Raw genomic sequence first — 26016 nt, forward strand, 5'->3', positions numbered from 1 at the left:
GCCATTAAGGAGGAGGAAAGAGTTGAGCACACCTTCATCCCTGGCCAAAGTTCTCTTACTGAACAGCAAATTAATCATCTTGTCATTTTTTTTAAAAGGCATTAGGGCACTGAGGGCATAGAGGAGATGTTCCACTTTTTGATTATTAATTCTCAGTTCACTTCTCTCCATGGTTTTTGCATCTTGCTTTTGCTGGGAGGGGGAGAATATTTAAATGTATTTATCTGTTTCTTTATTTATTTATTGGATTTATACCCCATTGGAACTTCGTAACTCTCAGCGGTTTACGTGGTATGCAGAAAAATTAAAACATTGATGGAATGATTAAAGCAAGGAAAATTGTACCCCAAACTGAAGTGGTAATCAGCGCAGGGTCCGTAGTCTTGGTGTTACATGTTCTCAGAGTTGGGTGCCAGGTAACAGATGGGCTGCTGCGATTCTGAACCAGTTGTAGTTTCTAAGCAGTTTTTAAGGCAGTCTTCCAAAATGTGCATTGCGGTACTCTACCCAAGTGGTAATGAGGATGTTATTGTAGCCAGGTAAGGTTATGGTGGGTGCACCAATTGAAGCTGAGCAAAGGCCCTCCCTGCTGTTCCAGCAGGAGCCATGAATCCAGAAGGAACCCCCAAATTGTGAGCATGCTGCTTTACTGGTGGGGCTTATCCATCTGAGATAACTCTGGTGCTGATGGAGAATGACTCCTCCTTCAAAAGGATTGGAGTCTGGTGAGAAACAAAAATATATCGATTACTATTGGAAGGATGTAGATTCTTAAGGGATCAGAATATGAAGTTGATCCCTCTGTTCACATTTTCCTTCAGTGGCAAAAGCTGGAAGCTTTCTCATTTAAACAAAGGGAAGAGACAGAGATTTACAAGTTATCAGGTTTTCTGCCCAATGTCTGATTCTGCAATTATTTGTGAAAAAGATTTACCTAGCTTAAAGCAAGACACACCTTACATGAGGGGTCTTCAAGCGTTTTGAGCCCTGACACGTGATACTTTGAGAGCATGTTGTACATGCTTAAAAAATGGCCCCCATCCAACTGGGAGGCCCTTTTTTCCCTGGCCACATCGGATGGAATTTATATCATTCTTTGTCATTCTCTCCTGGGCAGAGGAACACCTTGGCAAGCCGAACACTGAGTTGCCCACTTGGCATTTTTATTTCCTAACTGCCCTGAGGGGGTCTGTCTGGAATCCTGGGTGTGAGAGTCTGTGGGTGGGAAGCGGAGAAAGAGGGTAGTTTAGGTGAGAAGGGGTAACAGGGCCGAGATGCAAGAGCCATAAGCAGGAGGCGTTTCAAAGAGACTCTGCTGTAATTAATACACTGAAAGTCAGGCTGGGGATCTACTCTCACAGTTTGCAATATGATGTTCCTACCCCAGACTGGCATTAAAGGTTCCTGAAACCTATGTGGTTCTTGTTTCTTCCATCGGCCAGTTATGGGCACTTTGGAAATTAAGTTGATTCTGGAAGTTAATGCTGTGCTTTGAAGCTAAGCCAGCCCTCTCTTTAATTTTGCTTAAAACCAGTCTTTGAGAGATTTAAAAGTTGGAGTGGGACAGATGGAGATGCTGACATGTGCCCTTGGATCATGAGCGTGCCATCCTTTTGTGGTTAATGCTGGTGGCTGGAACCCCCAGCTGGTTATGTGGGTTTCCTGTTGCTGTTAGCAGTGCCAGCCTTGGTTGAGATTGCTCCAGCCTCCCCATCATCTTCCTGCTGCTTAGTTTTCCTGGGGAGAACTGGGTATAGTATGGAGAGCTATCCCCAAGCTTACATGGTTTCAATAAATACCCATGAGTTTCAATCACCCCATCAATCAAAAAGATGATGAATGATTTAAGCCCATCATATCTTCAACACAACCCTTAATCACGGAAAGCAGCAATTGCTGATGTTCCCTGTGCGCATGAGTTGAAATGTATAAAGGCAAGACCTGTCAACCTCCTGTAAGAATACCTTTGTTAAGTAGCGTTCTTTGTTGAAAAGTATGTTGGAAAATATCGGCTTCTCTTCAAAACAAAACGAAAATGTCAAGGGGAAAATACATTTTTCTATTTGGTCTTCCTTTATAGCAAATATTAAGGTGGAAGGCATGCATATAAAATAGCAGTTATGAATACATGTGTGAAATATATAACAGATGTTTTGTATGTGTGTGTATGCAAGCAAGTAGGGCCTTTTCAGGATTTTAACGAGTGTTACAGAAGGCTTTTGTTAGTGTATAATGCCAAACATTCTCCATTAGAATGGCGGTGAACAAAAAAGGGGGGGGGGAAAGAGCTCCCGGCTTGAATTAAACTTTTAAATCTGAAATTCTTGACATTGTACAAATGCAGTATGTCAGATTACTCAAGAGAAGAGTAAATGTTTTAGATCAGTACCTCCCCCCCCCTTTTGCCCCTAGCAGATGCTCTTGGGAAATCTGGTGCTTTAAACCCTGTTTCTCTTGATGTTTTAGTAATAAACTTCTAACTATCGTAAGAGGGCTCCTGAGGTTGAAAACAGCTTTGTAACTGTATTCTAAGGACTGTCAGTAATGCCGCTGGAAAAAGCACAAGGGCATAAAAACTGGGGCTGGTGCGCTTTGGTGTTGCTTCTCCCCAAGTCAGTTCTTGTCAAATGAAAAGATTAAAATGTAAGTGCTAATCCATGCTGCCATTAAAGAATGAAGGGTTGAGATGTTCTCTTTCTCCCTTGGCATAATGCTTGCCATGGAACACGAGAGACAGGGAAAGCCTGATTCTGATCTTGGTTTAGATGGGTGCTATGCATATTGTTATCCCGAGAGGAAATGAAGCTTTCCTTAATTGTTGAAGGCAAGGAGACAATATTGTGGTTCTGCTACGTGACAATCTGTTGCTGACTTGTGTGAAAGGAAGAGGCTTCCATTACTATGGTAGATAACATACTAAGCTATAACAAGGGTTTGGGTTGGTGGTTTCAGTCTGTTGTGTTTTGTAATCCTGGCTTTTGTGGTTTGTAAGCTGTGATTTATGGCTTGCCGTATGGATCCAACCAATTGTGGTTTATTCACTGCCTGAGCAAACAATGGGTTAATATTGTAGGCAAAACTAGCCTATACAGGACCAGATTTCAGGTGTCCTTAATTCCTCCAAAGCTTTCAGCTTTGCTTGATGAGTAGAAATCCTTAACTAGGTGTCATATAACGCAGAAAGAAACTCATTTGAGATGACCAAATTCTCTTAACTGATTTGAGTAATGCAACCGAGGTTGCTCTTTACTTTGTTCTAGAATTTAAGAACCTGCCGTTGGGGGGATAGCAAATGCTGCTTTATTAGCATGTCATGCGTGTCGCTAACATAGTTTGGCAATGTTCTTGTCTTTTTAAGACTGTTGGGAGTTCTCCCCCCAAAACTGGGCATCTTTGAGAAGTGAGTCTCTGAGTGGCTGTTTAAGCTCCTGCAATCAAGCTTTGAGGATGTTTGAAGAGAGTTTCAACAAGGCAGATTTATATCAGGAGAAACAAATATGAATTACATTTAGATTTCAAGTCTGCTTTTTTTCCAGTGGGTGAGAGGTAGTCCAGATTTGAGATGTCATGTTAGTATGTGGACAAAACTGTGTATACGTAAAGTTCTGTGCCAACCCAAAGTAAATTACAGTGAAACCTTAGTTTAAAGGACCAGTTGTCAAAGGCGTGTCTGTTATTCCTGACACTCTGTTAAATACAAAAATACCTCAGCATGGGGATTTTATGTCATTTGGATCCTGATGCACATTTTGCAAATTACATCATTTGAGTCAGTTTACATCACAACCTAGACTGACACAAACGATGTAATTTTCAACATTTGGGTCATGTTGCAAACAACAGTTGTGAATAGGGTAAATGTTTAGCCTTTGGGGGAGCATTTTTTAAGTGCTTCATCTGGATGCAGTGAACGTGTCTGCTCTTCGAGGGAGACTTCAGTGGGAATTTGTCTTCTGCATCCAAAGTCTTCTCACTGCAGGTCCATTAAAATGATGCTTCCCTGGATGTATCCATGGAACATACGGAGAAGTGAAGGATAGTAGAGCTATACCCTTACCTTTGAAATATTCCTGGTGACTAGAAATTCACTTCAAATAAGAAAGAGAGTGGAGATTTGTGTACTTAAATTCTGTTCCAAATGCCATACTTGGTGCTTGGGCAGAATTGGAAGATAGGGTGGCTGGATATGGGTAATATAAGAGTTTGAATATCTGTATCTAAATGGTTAACACAGGAACTTCATGTGACTGTTTTGATTAATATCCCCTCCGTTGAGTGGACTAACAGTGGTGGAGTTGTACTTTTAAGCTTTTATTTTCGTGTAAGAAACTTCTATTTTAATGCCAGATTTTAAGAGTTAAACATGCACCTCTTTTGAGTTTCTCCTGGTGATTTTTAAAAGAATATCATGGAATATTTTACAGTAAGCATCATTGGGGCAAAACTGCTGAATTGGTTGAAAACAAAAAATGTGAATATTTTTTACCTATCTGGATCTCTCCAACTCTGTTGGGAGAATTATGGTAAGCAATCTGTTGCCATTCAGACATATCCTCTTTCAGAGGGCCTTGGCAATAGACAGAAGTAGCAAATTAGTGTGTGTGTGTGTGTGTATTGTTGTTATGTTGTTAAATTGTAAGCTTTATGTTTGAATAAATAAATACATCTGGCAGGTGCCTGGTTGGAGAAAGCTGATCTAGAATATATTTAGAAAGGTCTCTTAATTTTGCTTAGCTTTGGTTCACTTACAAAGAAAAAGAGGACAATATGCAACTTAACTCCTTCTGTTAGTTTCTGACATGGAGAAAATCTTTGTGGTCACTATACTGACTTGATGGCACATAATTGATTTCTGAGAGAAAAGCACAAATGGTATATACTCCTAATCAAAATTAGCTTGGACATTATGTTTTTTAAAAGTTTGTTACCCTATTTTATCTCAAAATTTCAAGCTGGGCTGCATTGCAGAATTTATACATGATCACACACAAAAAACCTCACTAGGTTGCAAATGAATCTTAAGCAGCATAGTCTGATTTTGGGGGTGGGGGGCTGCTCGTTATTTAATTTGCTAGCATTTTATTATTATACACTTAATGATCAATAAGTGAAAACCACCATTTAGCTGGAGATAGGTTTTTATTTAACCTGTGATGCTCAATCATTCACACATGCGGTAGTCAGCGGCCGCAGCCAGACAAGCAAGGAAGGCGCGTGTACAGAACAGCCCAGGGAAGGAAATGGGGATGAGATGTCTGAGATTTGGGGGGAACCCCAAAAGATGCATTGAAACTTTCCAGGATTCCACCATTTTTCTGGTGGTGCTTCTGTTGTACAACGGTGAAATGTACACAACCCTGCCTTGAGTCAATAATTCTAAAATCACCTTTGATCAATGTGCAGGTAATAATTCCCACTGATAATCGCCAAATATACATGGAATGTTTATTTCTGCTCCTTTACTAAAATCAGTACTACCAAACTGGGACTGTCTCTTTTCCAGCTGCATTGTTGGACCCTTAAATCCCTAATAGGATGTTGACATTTTCTCCACTCTTCTCTAACCAAGATACCTAAGCTGGTGCGACAGAAATAGGGTCATTTTTAGAGAAGAGCTTCAAAAGCCAGCATTGTACCTGAGTTTGGAGCCTGGGCTGTGGCTGTCTGGAAGGCACTCATTAATTCAATTAAAATTGATTTAATTAGTTACATATTGGACTCAGCTGGTTAAAACTGGAGCTTGGAGCTATCCTTTTGGAAAAAGGAGTTCCAAACTCATCCACGGGATGTTCTACGGTTGCTAAGCAGCTGCTGCTGAATCATTGGGCAGTTTTCTCCTTAATTCGTTTCCTATTTCCGTCAATCCAAGCCAATTTAACAGAGTGTTCGAACCAAGCTTATGTTGGACATGTTTTTCAATGTTCTGGCTTTTCCCTGCAATTTTAACCACGTTTTCTTTGTGTTTGTTCTAGGACATTCAGTCAGAAGAAAGCAGCAATCGAGAGAGAATATGCACAGGTAAAGAACAGAATCGATCTTGGGGTTAATTGTGGAAGGTTTTGCATTCTGTTGGCTGCAGTCTTAGGTGGGTCTCTCCTCCCTTCCTTTCAAAACAGCTGTTGACATTGAATTCATTCATAAGGTGGTACTGCAAGCGTGATGTCTCCAAATTGAACAAAATCCCTTTCGCCCCTTTCAAGTTGAGCACACGATGCGTAACTCTATACCAGGGTTTCTCAACCTCAGCCACTTGAAGATGTGTGGACTTCAACTCCCAGAATTCCCCAGCCAGCTGGGAATTCTGGGAGTTGAAGTCCACACATCTTCAAGTGGCTGAGGTTGAGTAATCCTGCTCTGTAATTTATACTGTTTCTCACTGTGGGGCATAGAGGATCTTACTGTGGACTCATCCAATGGTGTGGTGCAAGGTATTACTGATTATCGTTCCCCATGTACAAGAGCTAGTGGAGGAGCAACCTGATCTCACCGAATTGGATCTAGACGGTTCTTTCAGCTCCTGCGCATCCTTTTCCTCTTGAACACTAGTTGCTTGATTTCATTTAGTACTGTAGGTAGAGTTGTGGATTTAGGCTTCTGAAGCCTAGGGTTAAATCTCGCTTTCCCCATCTATGGACACAGTGACTTGTTTTGCAGGATGAGATATAAAACACACCCAGGCCTAGAAAAATAATTAAAAAGACCACCCATCAGTTTCTGAAAACAAGCAGTGCTCCTTGGGCCCAGTAGAATATTACATGTACTAAATTTGTATCATAGATTTACTCAGCTCAGGTAGGCTAAGCTGAGAAGGTGAAAAAAAAAATCATGCCAGAAAAAGGCAGAAGTGTGTGACTTTGGTGGGATTTTTGAGAAAACCGCATGAAGCATCAAGAACTGAACTTAATTCGAAGGAAATGTTATCCTTTAGTGGTATATTGGCCTCCTGAACACCAGTTTAAGTGAACTTTAGTTGATATGGACCCTTAGAAACAAAAGGATGTTCTGCTCCTGTCTGCAGCTCATTTTGTTGTTTTGCAAAAGAGATCTGCCTAAAGTCTGCCGGCAAGCAGGCCGGCCCGCTCTTCTGACAAATCTCTGTCGTATTTCTTCTGTGGTTTTCCTCCTGCTCCCTTGCAGTCTGTCAGTTGTCAGTCTTCAGGGTTTTTTTTCCCCTTAAGGCAGAAGAAGTGTTATTGTACTAATTTGTTGTAAGAAAAATATGTTCTGTTTTCTAAGAAAAGATTGAAGGGTATGTTGGAAGTCACAAACATTGACAAATAGATCATTTTGTTTGAACAATAGCCCAAGATTTGGAAAAATCCATCCTTCATGATCTCTTCTGTTAGAGAGAAATCGTAATCTGATGAAATACATTGGTTTAGAAGGATACTGTTCATCAATTTTGCCCTAGAAGTCGGGTGTAGAATATGAAGTAAAATGTGTGGGCTGAACGAACAGGTTTTTTGCAAGCCACCATGTTTTAAAGCAGGTAAATCATGAACTGGGTGCAGTATTTTCATTCTTTGACCGACCTTTTTCAGTTTGAGGATGTCCTCAGCTGCTTGGGATCATGGATGACTACTCTGTTGTTTTAAAAGGCAGCAAGGTACATTTGCAAGATTTTGGGTCAAAGGGTTAAATTTGATCAGGTTCTCATTAGAAATTGATGCTTTACCATAACTCTAATTGTAAAATGATGGGTAAAAGAATCTGGGTTGCAAAAGGAATTAATACTTTAGATCAGTTGAGCACTAAAGACTCTTTTAAAGCTTCTGAGTCATGCACAAAGAATTTGGACTGCCTAAAAATGCTTATTGGTAATATATCCAAAACCAACATTTGTTGATCTCTCAATTTGGGCCTTGTGTGTTGGCTGCCTGTGAAACTTCTAAATCACTGGGCATTTTAGTGGAACCTTAGCCTACAACTCAGCTGTATACACAACTGAAGAGCATTACTAAGATAAACTTGGAACAAAGAGTTGGAATATCCTGTTTTACCAAGTCAGTGGCCTTTTCTTCTAAAGAATGTCAGATAGTTGTGTTACGACCTTAAGAAGAAATTAATTCATCAAAAAATTATTTTCCAGATGTCCAACAATGATTGACTGTTCATTTTTTTTATGTTGGGGATATAATAAACTTGAAGGAACTTTAGCACATCTGATTTGGACTTGCTGTTTGGATTTTATTTATATATTTATTTATATTTCAAATTTGGTCCCCACCCATCTCACTAGGAAGTGACTCTGGGCGGTTCACACTAAAAACAAAAAATAAATATTAATTAAAATACAGTAAAAATAGTATAAAATACAATAAAAATACAATAAAAACATGTCCCATTTTGCTTTAAAGCGTTTTTTTTTATTAGCATGGTGTTGAAAAGAGAATTAAGGTTTAAATAAATAAATATTATGTAGCATAAATTTGGAATTTGTCTTTTTCTGTTGATGATATATATGTGGTCATCCTGTCAGAGTGACTTGGGGCAGCATATAGATAAAAAACTATTATAAAATATAATGAAACTGATACAACAATTCCACCAAAACTATCCCACAGATAAAGGAAATGACTTAAAGATCTGGGGAAAAAGCCATTATGAAAGGCAATCAGGGTTGGGACCATTCATATTTCAGAGGGGACACTATTCCATAGGACAAAGTTCCTCATATCTCTGTGAAGACTTTGAGTATATCAAGCTGTATCAAAAGAAGATAACAACGTTCAGCTGGAAAGAAATTACAACACTAGAGGTAAACCCTTGGGTTTCAATCTTTGAATGGCCCTTTATGGCTCTAATTAGCTCTCTAATCAGGACTTACAGCTCCAAGCAACTATAACTGTGGGGTCAAGGTCCAGTTGGCTGTTCAAAAACCTTTAAATAGGCTTGCATTTTATGTAGGTGTTGCAATCTGTCTTACTCTAGGTTCTTAGACACTTTTCCCCCTTTTTCTTTCCCTTCTCTTATCCTTGAGCAAATAAAGTAATAAAAATGGGTGAGCATCCTGTGGAGCACTAGGTGGCCCTCGCCGGCAGTCATCTTCAGGGGGAGCCACGTTCAGACAAAAGCAGAACCATTGTTTGGCTCCCCTGAGCACAGGCCTGAGGGAGGCAGGACTAGGGTGTGGTTTGGGGTGGGGCAGGGGGGAGAAGACAATCTTGTTGGCTTCTTCTTACTCCAGTTATTCTGCTCTGTGACCTTGGGAGGAAAAAGGAAACCATATGGATTTCCTCTGGTTCTTAATTAGGAGTGCCGCAATCTGTAGTGGTGTCTCTTATGAGTCAGTTGGCAACCTTAGTAGGTTGGATAAGGCCATTCTCGGCAAAGAAACCTTCTCAGGTCAGGCCTTATTTTGCAGGAACCTTATTAAATAGGTTGTAATGCTGCAAGCTTGCCATCAGTTAGGTGGATTTTTGAAAATGTTAATTACCACCCTTAAGTTCTTGATTGATGAAGACGACCATCTGGAAGCCTCCACCAGATGCCCAGGATGGATAAAAGGAGAATAGAGCCCCATTATTGCGAGTGGGGTTCCCCCCCCCATCTAAGAAAGATAGGTATGATCAGGTTCTTAAAAAGTGATTCCCCTCAGAGGGAGACTAGAAGCAGTGCTTTTAGGATGCAGATGTGCAGAATGCGTTGACCGCTCAGGGAAACAGAGAGAAGGTTTCAGTTAAATCCGCTGTAAATGATGATTCGGTTTATAAGGTCCTAGATGTACAGTAGCGGGCTTGTTTCGTTTCAGGCCGATGAAAGACCTTCTATCAGCCAGCTCTCCCCATAAACCTCCCAGTGAAAGAAAAGGGGGGAAGAGCGGAAATGTAAGGGTGGCCAAGTTAACTCGCAAAGCAGCCCAGCCCAGATGCCAAGACATAAAAAGACAGGGCACCGCTAATCCGGCAAACGTTTGCTAGCAGCAGCAAAAGTTCCTTCTGGGCCAAAGGTAGAGGGGTGTGCTCACCTGGCTCGGCTGCTGGAGGAGCAGCATGGGTCACGTCATCCTTCTCTTAATTGAGAGGAACACGAGGCCAGGGAGTCCAAATTATAATCAGGATGCTTAATCACTCACTTTAGGGCTTCAGGCGGCAGCTGGAAAGGCTGGCACTCTTTGAACTCTTCTGGGGAGGCAGACAAGAGATCGCATAGTAAGACGTGGGGCTGTCGCCAGAGGCGAGAGATATTTTCAGAGGAAAGCCATCTATCTATAGTTTAAGTCCTGCTCGGTGAGGCCTTTGGTTATAGCCGCAGAGAGCAGGTTTGCTGGAATAATTAAACGCAATGGAAGCGCTGTTCATCCTGTCCTGTCCATTTAACATTTCACAGCTCTTGATCCTTTTCTCATTCCAGCATTTGTGGGACGCAGTGCTGACTCCAGGGCTTGGATCCAGGGCTTCATTCTGTGATTGAACATTTCCTCAGCAGAGTTCTGGGTGGAAAAAGGGGGGAGATGTTCTTTCCCTGTTTTTCCTTCTGCTGCCCCATCTCAGCACTGACGCACTGCCCTAGAGCAGGGGTTTCCAAACTTTTTTTAGGCTAGTTTAAAATCTCTCTCTGTGTGACTCCCTCCTAAAATCCCTGATCAAGAGGCAAATCTCTAGTGATAGAAAACTAACTCCCTTGGAGTGAACTTCTTTTTCTCCATTCATCTCACGGTGGTTAAGATACTGGTCTAAGGCTGGGGAGTTGTGACTTCAAATCCACTGTGAGCCAGAGAAATTCCCTGGATAGCTTTTGGCCAGCCACTCTTCCTCAAGGTAGACTAAAGGGAGACCCTGATATAAGCTATCACCCTGAGCTGGAAAAAGGCAGTGACATAATTGAACAAAATTACAGTGGTACCTCTAGTTACGAACTTAATCCGTTCCGTGACTCTGGTTGCAACTCGAGTTGGTCTCAAGTTGAGGTAAATTTTCCCATAAGGTTCAATGTAAATACGGTTAATCCGTTCCGCCCTCCGAATTTGGTTGCACCACGAGGCAAATTTCCCCATAAGGTTCAATATAAATACGGCTAATCCGCCCTCTGAATTTGGTCACACCCCGAGGTAAATTTCCCCCATAAGGTTCAATGTAGATACGACTAAACAGTTCTGAAACATATGCATTTTATTTTTAAACCTCAAAAACCTTCCAAACACCACAAAAACCTTCCAAACACCACAAAACACACCACAAGCCTCACCAAACGTCTCCTTGCTACCGCGATCTCGCCCACAGGAAGCCGCGACAGCAGGGAAAATGGCTGCGGATCCGGTTCGTAAGTAGAGGCAAGTTTGTAAGTAGAGGTACATTTTTGGGGCCGGAGCTGGTCGTATCTTGAAAATTCCATAAGTAGGGGCGTTCGTAAGTAGAGGTACCACTGTAATTGGTAAATGGAGTCTTGCGGGCCAGCGATGTTGTTCCTACTTGACTTTATTATTCAGCCTTTGTTCTTATCCTGCCATTCACAATTGCTTGAGCGGCTTCCCTTGCTCCTTGAACTTCTACAAAAATGAGAGAGAGAAGTACACAGACACAGATACAGATGTGGGTGGCGTTCTCATCCCTAGTGTAGCTTCAGTGTTCCTAGCAAAAAAAAATAATAATAAAACTTTTGTAAATGTTTTGAAGATCTGCTGGAACAAGCAGAGTCCACTGACAATGTAATCTGAGAAGTAAAATACGATGAAGGTCTCCAAACTTATATGAAATTATCCTGTCATGTGCTCAGTAATGTTTGCGTGGGTGGGGGTGTTACAGAAGATGTAACATTTGTGAGGATTGCGTATTTGCCACTTTTGCAGAAGCAAGATTGTTTATATGAGGTTTCTGTTTTCCTCTGAGCGGCTTTGCCCAGACCATGTTACCTTTCCATAATAATATTGCTGGGTAGAAATAGATCTGAATTTCCAGCACTGACCAACCTTTGCTGCTGATTACTTTCAGTTTGTCGCTTTGTTATAGCTGTAGGCACTCTGAATTTTTTTTTATTTTTGGTTTTTAATGATCAGTATTAAGGCACTAATTAAATTATTGAGGTTTCTCCTAACCAAAAATTATCCAGAATGCAGTATCCCAGTGCTTAAGTAACCTCGCTAGTCTCAGCTCGATAATGCATCTTGAGTTCATACTGTGCAGGAAGAACAGATCATTTGTACAAGCCTGCCAAATTTCAGTCACTGCTGTCTCTAAAAGTTAAAGTTGTTTGTCTGAATGTGTCCAGTTGTTCTCTGAAATAGGGTAGGGGAATGACTAAGCTTAAAATACTGTTGTTTGTTTGTTGAATTTATAAGCCACCCAACTTCATAATGGACTTTGAAGAAGCAGGATAGGCAGAGTATTGCCGCTTTTAAACTTTGGTGTTGGAGAAGACTCCTGAGAATACTGTGGACAAGAAAACATACCGATGGATTATCAAATAGATCAACCCAGCTTTCTCACTCGAGGCACAGATAACCTCAAATTATCCTACTTTGGATACATTGTGCAAAGGTCTCTGGAGAAGTCCTTAATGCTGGGAAAGATGGAAGAAAAGAGAAGAGAATAACCAGCAGCAAGGTGCTGTCATGGAGAAAATCTATCTATGTGGTCTCTTAAGAGTCAATACCTACTTGATGGCAGACAATCAAAAATCAACAACTTCATAAACAACATTATTGGACTTATATCTTGCCATGCTATCTGTGCTAGATAAAAGGTTTATGAATACATGCCATAAAAATATAAATCCAGAATTATGGTTCTTCAGTAAAGGGTTTACTCTTTTGGTGCATTGTCAGTTATCCAAACCTGTCTTAAGCATGGAAAATAAACTTTCCAGCCCTGTCCATCCATCAGTGGAGAGCAAGTTTGACATCTCAGAGATTTAAAGAGATTCTCTCTGCGGTCTTCCACTGAATCAGTCTCTTCATTCAAAATCACACCATTGCAGCACCCGTTGCCTAATGAAATTTGTTTAATGGCTGTTGGAAATGGTAACCAAGTTACTGAGAGGGAATTGAGAGCGAGTAGACTTTAATTAAATATCAGATTGGCCCCAAGCCCAGGAGTATCACTCTGGTGAAAAGAGGTGTGTGTGCAATGCAAACTGAGTGAATCCCAAGTTTTTACTGCTTTATTCAACGCTGCCGGCTGTGAGATACTTACGTGATGCAGACGTTAATTCATGTATTAGAGTCATCAAGACAGTTGCCAAGTGTCTCTACTGTTCTGTTTAAAAGCTTGCCCTGAACTTTGAAAGTTTTCTCTTTTTTCCCCCCAAATCACAAAGGATATAAAAATCTTCATACAGGCCTGGCTGCAAAAATCAAAAGGTGGGTGTGATTGCTGGGTGGATTCGGTGCAGAAAAATTTCAGAGTCCCCCAGAAATTTGTTAAACATAGGAAAGAGAAGTAGAATCCCTACTCCTAAACCAACGGTTCCCCAAATGACCACCACCATATTTCAGTAAATAATGAAATATTGTAATGTTGGGAGTCGCATTGATTAATATCTCTGTAATTATTGGGGAAGAAATGGGAGTTTCTGCAAGTTTGGAGGTTTAGTTTTAGAGCAGCATTGGGGTATGATTTATTTTTCTCCGATCTTTCCCAACAGTCATGCTGTTGCTTGTACGGAGTTCCTTGATTTTTTCTGTTCTCTTTTTACTTACATTAAAAATTATTTCCCTTCTGGGGCTTATGCCCCACTGTTAACAACAGCTGAAACAAAACCCAACAAAAATATGCAGTCATATTCCAAATTTTAAAAAGCTTGATCACAAATCTGTGCGGAGTCCTTTCATGGCACTGACAAGCTTCCCATCTATAAGTGCCAGATTGCATGGAGCTCCAACCAGTCAAATGTCCTCGGGGTGTTTTTCCAGAGACATTAGCTCAGAGGTGGAAATTAGATTAGAAATTAGGTTCAGTGTAGAAAACTACACCAAAATACAGACAGCTTCTTGGGAATCTTTTTACCTGTTGCATTTATTTATTTATTGTAGTTATTCCCTTGAGTCACAAGGCTCTCAGTTTTTGGCTTGTTGACTGCTTTGATTTGTCTTCTAAGGATTCTTTGTGATCCTGAACAATCTGGTATGTTGGTGTTCCTCCCCTGCTCATGTCTAAATGCTGATAATGTAATATATGAACTAGATTAAGAAGTATTGCTGCTTATAGGGCCACATGGAGAACTGGCTGTCTCAGTTTTTGATTCTTTAACCTAGTTACGACTCTGTAAGAGGAACCGACTTTTATCCCTTGATCGGGAGGTTAATTCAGATCCCCCCAATTCTCTCATTTATTGAGGTGTGAGCCATTCTGCTCACATATTTCTCTTGTACAGGCCAGCAAGTGTGAGATCTTGTGACAACTACTTTCCTCTTGGAAAATCCTTTTCTTTTGAACAGTAAAAAACATTGCTCAAGCCACACTTCTTAGCAAGCACAGTACATGTTGCTCTAAACCAGTGTTTCCCGACCTTGTCAATTTTAAGATGTGTGGACTTCAGCTCCCAGAATTCCCCAGCATGCTGACATAATTTGATTCCTTAATTCTTCCACTGAGAATTTCAAACATGACTCCCATGGAATGTACTCATCCTTGCAATCATCTTTGGTTCCTTGCCTATATGTTTGTTATCATGAAGAGTGTTGGGCTAGCAGGTCTAGACACAAGCACTTTCATGCATTCCAACAAAACGATGGACACATTCCCAAGGGTTTGTATAACATATGGGGGAACACTGAGTCGCCAACAAGTTCACTGAGTGCATACTGTGTACTTCGCAGTACAACTCTGCCAAATTGACTTCTTTAAAAAAAGTAGAATCAAATGGATTTATTTGCCTCATAGAGTGAACTGATCTTTGGAGAAGGAGGCCATATTGTGGAGTAATAGCTTCTACACAAAGATCCTAAGCATTTCCTATTAGAAGGATTCTCAGTAGTAGGATAGAGAGAAAGATTTTTGGCAAGGATATAAAATTTCTTCGAATAAATACCCCAGCTAGGCATGTGACCTGCGATAAATAGTGTGCCAGAGAGATCAATACTAGCATGAGGTCATTTGTTAGGTTCTTCTGCCTGTCTTGCTTTTGCTTGCAAAACCTGAAGACCATGAAATGTGGTGAACAAGCCTCTATTGATTTCAGTCAGGTAATGGGCAGTTTAGATATTAACATGTAAAATGTCAGCACTAAAAGCAGCTGGCTCTGTGCTCATGTTTCCTGAATGATTCTTACTTTTGAATCCTCTTACTTTTTATCTTCCATTCTGATGCTCTTGTTCATATCTTTGTGTCTGGTTCTAATTTGGCTTAGCATGGGCATTATTTCCCATGGGTGTCATATAGACACACTAGCATTTTCTTCCTCTTTTTTAACTTTGCAGCCGTAGTATCTCCTTAACCCTAATAAATAATAAATTAAATGTAAAAATATTGTAGAAGTGCTGGTCTGAGGACGTCCTATCCATATGATTCAATAAAGAGGAATTATAGAATAGCAGAAAGTATTATTTAACATTGCCTTATCACTTCCTGTAATCTTGACATTATACCTCGGTTGATGCAACCCAAGAACCATTCTGATCCTTACATTCTGTGAAAAAAAACACATACTTTAATCCCTCACTCACTGATGGCTGGATTCTGTAGGTTCTCTCCTGGGCAGCCATTTCTGATTCCCCTGCCACCTGTCCCTCCTTTCTTAGATTCTACAGCCTGAATTCTGCACTTCTCAGTGGATGCTCGAGCAACCAGAGAACCAATTGTAGGAGAAAGAACCTGCACCAGTCATTGCCAAGGCCCACATCTGAAGATTGTTGGTCTTCATCTCAGGATCATTTGGGACTGAAGTGACTCGACTCAAGGTTGTGCAGTGCCTCTTAACAACATCCAAACTGAGATATCAAGATGAGAAATTTGTCCCTGAAACTCTGTCAATAGAGCCATTTGTCTGATCACCTGATATGCAAATAGACCAAGTTATAGAACCATAGAGTTGAAGGAACCACAAATATAATCTAATCCAACCTCTACATTGTGCAGGAAAAGCCATTAAACCATCCTTGAGAGGTGGCTATCTATCCTCTTTCCAGAATCTCCAGAGATGGAGAACCTACAACCTCCAGAGGGGAAGCTGTTCCATAGTTACACAGGTCTTACCATCAGAAAGTTTTTCCTTATAGTTAAGTGAAATCTAGGGAGCTGCAACTTAAAACTCTTCTTTCTGGTTCTAGTTTCTGTGGCCATGGAAAATAGTTCTCAGCCATCTTCTCTGTAATTTCCCTTTATGCACCTGAACATGGCTGTATGTCTCCTTTCAGTCTTCTTTTCTCCAAACTGAACATCCCTAGATCCTTCAACCTGTTCTCAGAGGGCACCTCCTCTAAGCCTTGATCTTCCTCCAGAAGAACTTTATTCATACAATGAGCAGGTGCTTTGCTTGGGCACAGTCTCTTGGTCTGGAGCTGCAGTGGCCACCCATGGGATCCAGTTTATCAGTTAGGGCAGGTTGCTGTGGCTTCTCTAGTTTTATTCCCAGGGCTCCTGGCTCTGTTAAAAATTGGTAGGAACTTACTGGGCCAAACCTGACATCATGCCTTCAAGGCTTCTCTTGCCACAAAAAGAATGTGTGCAAAGCATGTGAAAGTATAGTCAGTATTTAGCTTGATAATTCCCAGTTGCGTACTGTCAAGGCATCTCCATTGGAACCACCATCAGTATTTGACCCTCACAAGTAGGGAAGGTAGGCAACTGGGTGAGTTTGGACTCCCCATAAGCATTCTCCCTCTACGTAGCCAATTATCCAGCATGTCCAACCTAACTTAGAGCGCTGTGGTTATGGGGAAAAATGGGAGGAGGGAGTGCAGTGTATGGTGTTTTGAGCTCAAGAAGGAAAGGTGGGGTATACATCTGATAGATAAGAGAGGTGCTGTGGGGTAGCACCAGGGAGACCCAAGTTCTAATCCCTGCTCAGCCACAGAAGCTCCTGGGAAAACATTAGACCAATGTTAGCCTTCCCAGGTAGACCAGACAGGAAACACGGCCAGATGAGCTAATCCTACTTTATTGTAAGGCTACCTTAACAGAATCTTGCAAGTCTGAAAATCCAGATCTCCCACCATCTCCTTTACAGCTGGGAAGCTAGAGAGGGCCCCTTCTGAGCCTCTTTCTCCGCCCACTATGCAGCTGTGGGCTATGCCCTCTCTTATCTGACCTTTCCCTAGGCAGCGTCTCTTTGCCCCATCTTTCAAGGTCTTTCTCACATATGATTACAGTCAGCCCCTGTCTCTCAGCCCCAGAGACAGAGTGGGTTAGTGGGGAAGGAACCTGGGTTCAGGCCCCCTCTCAGCCAGGGGAGCTTCTTGGGTGACACTGGATTAGGCCCTCTCTCTCCACCCAGCATACCTCCCAGGACTGTGGGGGAGTGAGTTATCCCCATGTGTACCAGTTTAAGCTCCTGGAGAAAGGACAGAATCCAAGACAGAAACACCGTTTTTGTTTTTTAATTGAGTTTTGCCTTTATCATCCTTGAAGCTGAACCTTGGGCCATTTCATCCTTCTCCACACCAGCTGCAGATTTGTCTCTGGTTCTTTTGACCTGCTAGTCAAGCAGTGTATGGGGGGCTTAACTCACCACTCTTGTCCCTGCTGATAGAGACACAACATATTTCCTTTGCTTTGTCCCTGTTGATGATGAAGCTGGGCTGATGGTTTCTGCTTCTGGCCATTTCTTTTCATGTCATTCTGGCCTCTGTATCCCTTACGGACAAACCTTCCTGGCTGCCCACCATTATAAAGTGGTTTCCAGCCAGATGTCTCTTTCTCTGAACTTCACTTCAGTCCAGACATTCTTTTACCCCCTGATCTTTGACTCCAATAGAAGGACCCCCTTGAGATCTGACTGTGACTAACCTTTCATCTACACAAAATCTGGAGTGTTCCAGAAGGTCCGTTGACTGTTCTGGTGCTTGCAAAGCTTTGGGTTCTCACTTTGGATTTTCACCAAATGGGTTGTAGCAACCATAAAACATGGTTATAACCTGGCCAAGTGCCTGCTACAGATGGAAGGTCATTCTACCAAAGCCTGGTTAACCTCTGCATCTTACCTTCCTTGTATCCCTCTGCTAGGTTTACGTCAAGAGGCTTTCTGGGCCCAGCTTTCTACGGATATCATGGTTCATTCATCTTACGAAAACTGTTAGGGATGTGTTGCAGTTTGTAACCAAGCTGAAAAGGTGCATTGGAGCACCATGGGTGCAAGTTAGCACCACATCTGTCAGTGTCTTTTTAAAGGAGCTCCATCTTCTCCTGGACGTATTTGGTGGCTCCATGATCACTGGAAAATAAGGCATCTGAATTAAGGAGGGGCTGACAGTGTATCCCACCTTCCCCAGAGCACCTTCTTATACCCTTTTTAGAGCTTCCTTATCGCAGGTGCATTAAGCTTCCAAACTGGGCTCTGCACAGTGTGTGTGACAGAGGAGCAAATGAAGAACTTTAGTCACAGGTAAAGAATTAGCCCATCCTAGTTACTGAAAACTAGTAGGGCCAGCATCAGCTTTACACCTGGCTTGGAGCTTTCCAGAAGTCTCCAGCTGACAGTGTCTTTTTTTTTTTCTTACCATTTTAGCCGGTGGTCATTGACTGGGAGTGATAGGAGAGCTAGGTGAATACTTCTGGAGAGCATCAGTTGAGGAAGCTTATTCTGCTTTATGGGCTTCCTGTAAACATCTCGTGGGATAGGAACAGGATGCTGAATTAAATGGACTTTTGATCTGATTCAGCAGGGGGTTAATGAATAATTAACTGGGACCTATATCTGGGGCATTAAGGGGCATTAATATATTATCCTCTTACATTTTAAAATTTGCACAGGGATGCTTCTGTTTATGGAATAATAGGTGTTTTTAAAGACTTTGGCTATGGGAATATGGGGCTTGTTAAATGACCCAGTATGGGAAAATTTGGGAACAAATACTCTTTCCATTTCTGTAACATTGGAGATGCTGACTAGAGATTAAAATATTCCGACAAGGCTCAATTCCATTTCTCCTGTTCAGTGGAAACTGTGAAGAACTGTGTGGAACCAATGATAGATTGGGTGTCACGTTCTCTGCAGGAAGCCAACATCTTGTCAAAGGGAAGAAAAGTGGGTTGTGATGTCACAATGCAAGGCCCGCTTGTTACGTACTCGCATGTGAGGTTTCAAAGCAGGTATGAAGGGGGTGGAATGGGCATTACAGTGTTGCAGTGCTTCATCATTGAAGCATTTGCATGCCCCCGTCCCAGATACTTGTGGCTCAAGGAAGGGGAATCTACACAAATTGCACACAATAAAGATGTTACTGCAAAGGATCCAATTGATCTGGAGACAGGAGGTTCCCTTTGTTGGATGGAACCATACTTCTGTTGATAGAACCACAGCAGAACATTGTATTTTGACTCCTGTGTGAAGGCTGTGGCTTTTAGGAATGATAAAGCTGATCTTAGGTATGCCAAATACTTCTTGCTGAACATACAGTGGTACCTCGGGTCACGAACGCTTCTGTTCATGACCAATTCGGGTCACGAACAGCACCGTTCACAAAATTTTGCCTCCATTCGCGAACGCTGGATTGGGTGACGAACAGGATCCGTGGCCATTTTCCCTCCCGTGACACGTCATGGCTTCCTGTAGGGAGGGGGGCTCTCCCTCCAAGCAATAACCGCCTCCCCACCCGCCTTCCTGTCCTCCACGCCAGAAGTCGCATCGAGCAAGGTTAGCGTTCTCTCTCTTCGTACTGTACTTTGTGTCATATTTTTGTGGTTTTAAAAAAAAATACATATGGTTCAGAACAGATTAACCGTAATTACATTGAACCTTATGGGAAAATTTGATTCGGGTCGCAACCAAAATCGGTTGGCGACCAAATTCGGAGGGGTCAGGACAGATTAACCGTATTTACATTGAACCTTATGGGAAAATTTGATTTGGGTCGCGACCAGAGTCACAGAACGAATTAAGTTCGTGAACCGAGATACCGCTGTATATTTATGGACATGTGCTTATACAGATACTCTGTGAGATTTCACTTGGTATTGTAGAAATAACAGCATAAATAAAGTCTACAGTTACAAAAACTTTGAGCTGTATTAACAGGACTCGAATAATTAATAGCATTTTTTTTCCAAAAAGAGGTTGAGTTAAAACTGGCGTGTGGGGGTATTCTTTCCCAGTGGTTCTCAGAAACACGTATTCCTGGCCATCCTTGGATCTTCCTGCTTTGTAACTCTGAGTAATACAAAATGAAGCAGTCAGAAATTTTTTTCTTGAAATAGCCTTTGTGGAGAGAACTTTTTCTATTCTTGGCGCATCTTTCAGGGAGACCAGACAGTGTCTGGTTTACAACTGCCCTTGGCTTTGTGGGAAAACGAAACTCATCCCAAAGTTTTCCATCACTTCCTGTCTAAGGACTCGGCTGCATGAATAACTTCCTATTTTGCTGTGTTGTTTGGATTGCCATTTGTGATTAGTTTATGATTAAATTGTACTTCTTTTGGCTACCTTTTGTAATTTGTTGTTTTTATGTAATTCTATTGTTGTGAGCTGCCCAGAGTTGGTTAGAATCAGGTGGTATCCTAAACCAGTGTTGTCCAAACTTGGCCACTTCCCCATGGCTGGCTGGGGAATTCTGGGAGTTGAAGTCCACTCATCTTAAAGTGGCCAAGTTTGGACAACACTGTCCTAAACAAACAAACAAATAAATTCCCCAGGCGTTTTTTGTCCTTAAACCTCATAGGAAAGATCTAAAAAAAGTCTGGACAATAGGAACCATTGCCATGTTGCTATTCATGCCCGCAGTTTTGTGGCCTTTCTGAAAGCTAGACGGGTGAGCTGAGAAGGGCCTGGCATGGTCATGGAAGCTGTCCTGGTATTAAGAGCCTGCTCAGAAAAACTACAGCAACAGCCATAACTAAGTGGGCAGCCTCCTTTTTCCCCACAGTAAACTTAGACTTGTCACCAGTGTGGAAATATATATTTATTTAAGGAATTTGTAGAACTGGCCCTTCGCTATTTGTGACTCTGTGCCTTCAGTGATAATAAAAAACAATTCAGTCAAAAGATAAATACAACACTGAACCCATGTAATGCAACCCAGCCAATAACCAACAGCAAACACTCTTACAATGGAACAGGCCCATCTAAAACCTGGTCCTTCACATGGGAGAAAAAACAGGTCTTCATAGCTCTACAGAAGTCTTAATAGGTTGGATGGTGGGAGTAAAATAGATATTGAGCTCTGTTGTACAGTAAAATTGTTTTATTTATTTGTATCATCTTTTCCCCAGGACTTCAAGGTAGCATACATAGGAACTTTTTATAAAACACAGTCGCTTGGCAAGCAGAGATTTGGATTTAGGGGCTCAGTATCTTTGAAGCTAAGTAGATCTGGAAATTGGCTCCTGAAGATACCGTTTTCTCTAAGCTCCTTGGAGCAGTGGTGGCTATAAATCTAATTAGTATAAATATGACATTGTGATGGGTTTGTGCGGTCTCTCAAGAAATCCTGGCTGCCATTGTGAAACAAGTTCAGGAAAGAATTGTGCTTTCTTGAAAGTAACATATTATGGTTTAGGAACTCTATATGTTTTCTCTCAAACCAGGAGCATTATCTCAGGAAAAATGCTGGATCCCATCCAGTCATTATCACTATGTGAAGAGCTTCCATTTTCAAAATCAGCACGCCTCAAATTCCAAGAAAACATTTGGCTGATGTCAGACAACCAACACAGTTGGTACACACAAACCATCAATGTTTGGAAAAGGGACTTTGGGGGTGGGTGGAATATTTTCACAGAAAACATAAGCATATGGATCTAATGCAGTAGAAGCTTGGTAAAAGAAAGAGAATCTTCCAGAAAACAGCCTCTGGAAAACAAATCTATAGAGATCACAGTAGGGCAAGATGTACAGTCCTGTGCTTTGAATGTTAGAAAGACCCAAAATCAGCCACATTGACTCCCACTGTGTCTTCAATCAGTGCTCACAGTCCTCTTGAGAGGGGAATTCTGGGAGTTGAAGTCCTACACATCTGGCAAAGTACTTCTGTATTGGTGCTACACAAAGTAAGCATAATTTACTTAGTTATTTGTTTAATTCAATTTTGAGGCTGCCCAACTCCTCAGTGACTCTGGGTGGCTTACAATTGAATGAAAAAAACTCTCTCTCTCTCTCTCTCTCTCTCTCTCTCTCTCTCTCTCACACACACACACACACACACACACACACACACCATTGTGATTCCTCCTTGGGTGGTTCTCATACTTCAGGAACCATAGCTTTGTCTTCCACTTTTAGAAAATCAGCTAAGCATCCAGTAGGGAATTCTGGCTTTTGCTCACTTTCATTGTTCTGGCTGAGAATTTTAGAAATTGCATTTTTACCTTAAAAGGATTTGGGAACTATGCCTTTTGTAGCCAAGGGTCCCATGAGAAGACTTGATTGCTTCCCCCCCCCTTTTATTTTTGGTGAAAAATACCCAATTCGTTACAGTAATTTCACTTGGCATCCAAGTATCAATATTCGTTTATTTATTTATTCTACTTGTATGAGGACAGATCCCTGACAATTGACAAAACATTCAACAAAAAACACCCATAACATTTAAAACAAGGTTGAGAAACACTGGCCTACAGATACTGGCCTGCTTTGTATCTAGTAGATGTAGATCAGTGTTTCTCAACCTTGGCAACTTGAAGATGGATGGAATTCTGGTAGTTGAAATCCACACATCTTCAAGCTGCCAAGGTTGAGAAACACTGAAGTAGATATTGTCGAAGGCTTTCATCCTGGGCACAGAGAGAACTGCTCCTGTCTGTGCTCCTGCCCTCTGAAGATGCCAGTCACAGATGCTGGCGAAATGTTAGGAAACAAAACTTCCAGAACACGGCCACACAGCCCGGAAGACCCACACCAGCCACTGAAGTAGATAGTTTGCCTTCTTCCATCTCGTCTGCAGCTGTGAGATTTCCCAGTAGTCTCCCTTGTAAGCACAACCAAGGTTGACCCTAGTTGGCTTTTAAGTTCAGCTAAGCTGATAGTTGAGTGCCCTAGAATACCTGTTATGTTCACAGGAGTGAGCTGAGAAAGGCTGAGCTGGGCAAGACGAGTATAAAATCAGAATTTACGAGGCTTATGGTGATGGTTGACAATTATGGTGATTCAACCATAGCTATGAATGAGCCACAGCAAACTTCTTTGCTACAGAACATTTAAGAGCAATGCTTTGAGGGGAGCCTGCGTGTCCCAAACAGAAACAGCACATCAGAAAGTCTAGAGCACAGTGCAGAAGAAGGCTGGGGTCTGGATCCAGTCCACAACTAATATTTCTAGCCTGGCTGCTGCTTCCAACTCTGCTCTCATTATTGGAACATTACAAGGATAAAAGTGCAGGCTATTAATATCTACCTCAGCCGTTCCATAAATTCTATAAAAGCATTAAGAGTGATTCTGGAAGGCCCTGAACAAAAGTTACGAAATGTTTAGCAAGAGGGCGAGTTCCGTCTTCTCAGAATGCTTTTTACAGGAAAAATGTTCAATCAACATTCCTGAAAAAAGCATGTTTCCTGGATCTTCAGTGCTGCCTTGGACTTTTTGTAATAGGTCTGCTCTGCGTGGAGACCAAACACTTTCTGTTTTCCCTTGATTGTGCTCACATATTGTGCTAAAAGAGCCGCCCAAGAAAGGCTCGGGGAGTGATACGTAATTAAGTTTCTTTTCCCTGTGTATGCCCATATGCTTGATCATATTCTCGTTGAGAAACACTAGGCTCTTTCTTTGCCTTTGGAAGCTGGCAAGGAAAACCTTAGTTTGTTTTTCCACATGCAACTATTTTCGTATTCCTGGGAAGCTTTCAGGGAGGAGTAATTATTTGCATAATCGCCTTTAGTAGTAGTGTGGGCGGGCTTTGGATGCCAACATGCTGGGCAGACGGGCCACCTGTCCAGGACAAATGAACTGGGCTTTGTGCTGCATTTATCTCTGTCTTCACACTTGATTAAAATATTATAAAACCCATTGCTCAATAAATGTTTGTGATCCATTTTTAATTCCTCCTTTCAAAGCAGTGAAGGAGTGTGCTATGGTCAGCTATATCTAATTATCCCCCCATGACATAACTTAATAAAACTTCTCTGTGAAACTCATTAATATTTATGGGGAGTTGCAGACAGATCCTCTCTAAACTTGGACACTATTTATGTTAATAGATATAAAAATGGCCAGTGTTGACTGATAGTCCACTTTACCTAGGTGGGATGAGTTATTCTTAAAGAAGAAAAATGGGTGAAGCACAAATTCTGGCAGATGATCATCCTAATTTGCAGTTCAGTACAGGAATAATGCTATAATTTATATCTCATACAATTGTGGATATTAAGCCATTGCTTGTAACTACTGAACTACATTAGGTTCTGATTATATCCAAAATACTGGGCTAGAAAGTTATCTTTAACTTTCAGAAGAAGATGAGAGTTGTACGGTATTCTAATTAAAGTAACCTATGTAGTTTTGTGCCAAAGTTTGTACCTTTCATGTCATTTAATGCCAATAGCTGATGTATCTTTGTCTTCAAGATTCAAGAGGTATACTGTAACCCTACAGCTTTAAACAATTGTTGTCCGGTTAGTAAGAAGAATTACAGAACCATAAAGTTTGAAGAGACCATCAAGCTGAGCTCCCTGCTCAGTGTAAGAGGCAGTAGCTACTCCATTTGAGAGGTGCTTAGATGAAACAGGTTTTCTAGATCTTTTTCAATCTGGCTTCAGTTGGAGTTCTTTATCCAGTCTTCCTTGATATCCTTATTAGACAACTTTGACTAAGCTGGAAACTGAGAATGCGAACCTGCTAATTAATCTCATGCATCATTGGTGCTGCCAGAGTATCACTCAGTGATTCCATTACTTCCTGGAAAACTGATTTCAGAAGGTTGCAATGTGGGATAGTGGATTGACTCTTTAGCTTTTAAGCTCTGGGATAGTTGTGTGGTTCTGTCTTGTCTTCCATACTTCTCAACATCTATTAAAAATGGTAGTGGGGATTGTTCAGAGGTCTGAACTGTTTCTACCAGTCTTCAGATAACAGCTAACTATTGCTCCATTCCATCTGAATCAGGTGAGACACAGCAGGGGCTGAATCATGCCCAGATTTAGTAATGGCCTTTGGATAAAATGGTGGTACTGTTGGCAGGAAGTTCCAGGTCCAGGAAGTTGTAGGAAGAACCTGTTCTAGCTAGACCTTCTATAATAGAGGAGATTTCTAACTGGGAATAATCCTAGGTCGAGTTTTGTCACTGGTATGAATCATGATTGATTGATTGATTATGTGCCATCCAGTCAGTGTTGAGTCTTAGTGACCACAAGATAAATTTTTCTCGAAGATGATGTGTCCCTAACTTGATCCTTCAGATCTCCCAATGGTCCCCCCGTCGCCACTGTAGCTGAGTCCATCCACCCTGCTGCTGGTCATCCTCTTCTTCTCTTTCCTTCTGCCTTTCCCAGCATCAGAGCCTTCTCCAGAGAGCTGGGTCTTCGCTAATGTGTCTGAAGTAGGGTAATTCTGAGAACTAGCTCAGAATACCTGCTTGGAGGTCCAGTTTTATGTTTTGTTTGTGTTTTTGCTTGTTTAGGTACCCTAATCCTTCAAATACACATAGCACACCTTATTTGATCAGTTTTCTGCTGGTAACTCTACAAACCTAGAACTTCGTAGATGTTCAGTTAGCAAATAGAGAAAAATAAAGCATTCCTTATGCTTTTGGTGTAAAGTCCAAAAGTTATATACCGTACCAAATGCCTGTCAGGATAGCAAATGGTTGGCAGGAAATAGCTGTGAGAGTCCTGGCTGGTGCCAAAAACTGTATGTATAAACATGTACACTAAGAGCTTGTGTGCATCTGCGACCAACTGTTTATAATTATCACGTTTGTGTTTCATACTCATCTTGCTAAAGAAAAGTGTAGAATAATGTCATTATAATATCAAGTTTGGCAGATACTTGGCTGATTTA

At 41.5% G+C, this 26016-nt stretch overlaps 1 protein-coding gene across 2 annotated transcripts in view; it reads left to right on the forward strand.

Annotated features, from left to right (window-relative positions):
- Window positions 1-26016, forward strand: part of FCHSD2 (FCH and double SH3 domains 2) — a 150684-nt gene that overhangs the window by 34635 nt on the left and 90033 nt on the right. Inside the window, exon 3 of one of the 2 annotated variants that reach the window (XM_088140448.1) lies at window positions 5973-6018. The exons of the other annotated variant lie outside the window; for it this stretch is intronic. Coding sequence (XP_087996574.1) covers window positions 5973-6018 — 46 coding nt within the window. The remainder of the gene's footprint in view (window positions 1-5972; window positions 6019-26016) is intronic. 2 annotated transcript variants of the gene reach the window in all.

Source organism: Python bivittatus, unplaced genomic scaffold, assembly GCF_059951505.1.
Source record: "Python bivittatus isolate LINGU-HERP-01145 unplaced genomic scaffold, Pbiv_v1 ctg000340_np1212, whole genome shotgun sequence".
Lineage (NCBI taxonomy): Eukaryota > Metazoa > Chordata > Lepidosauria > Squamata > Pythonidae > Python > Python bivittatus.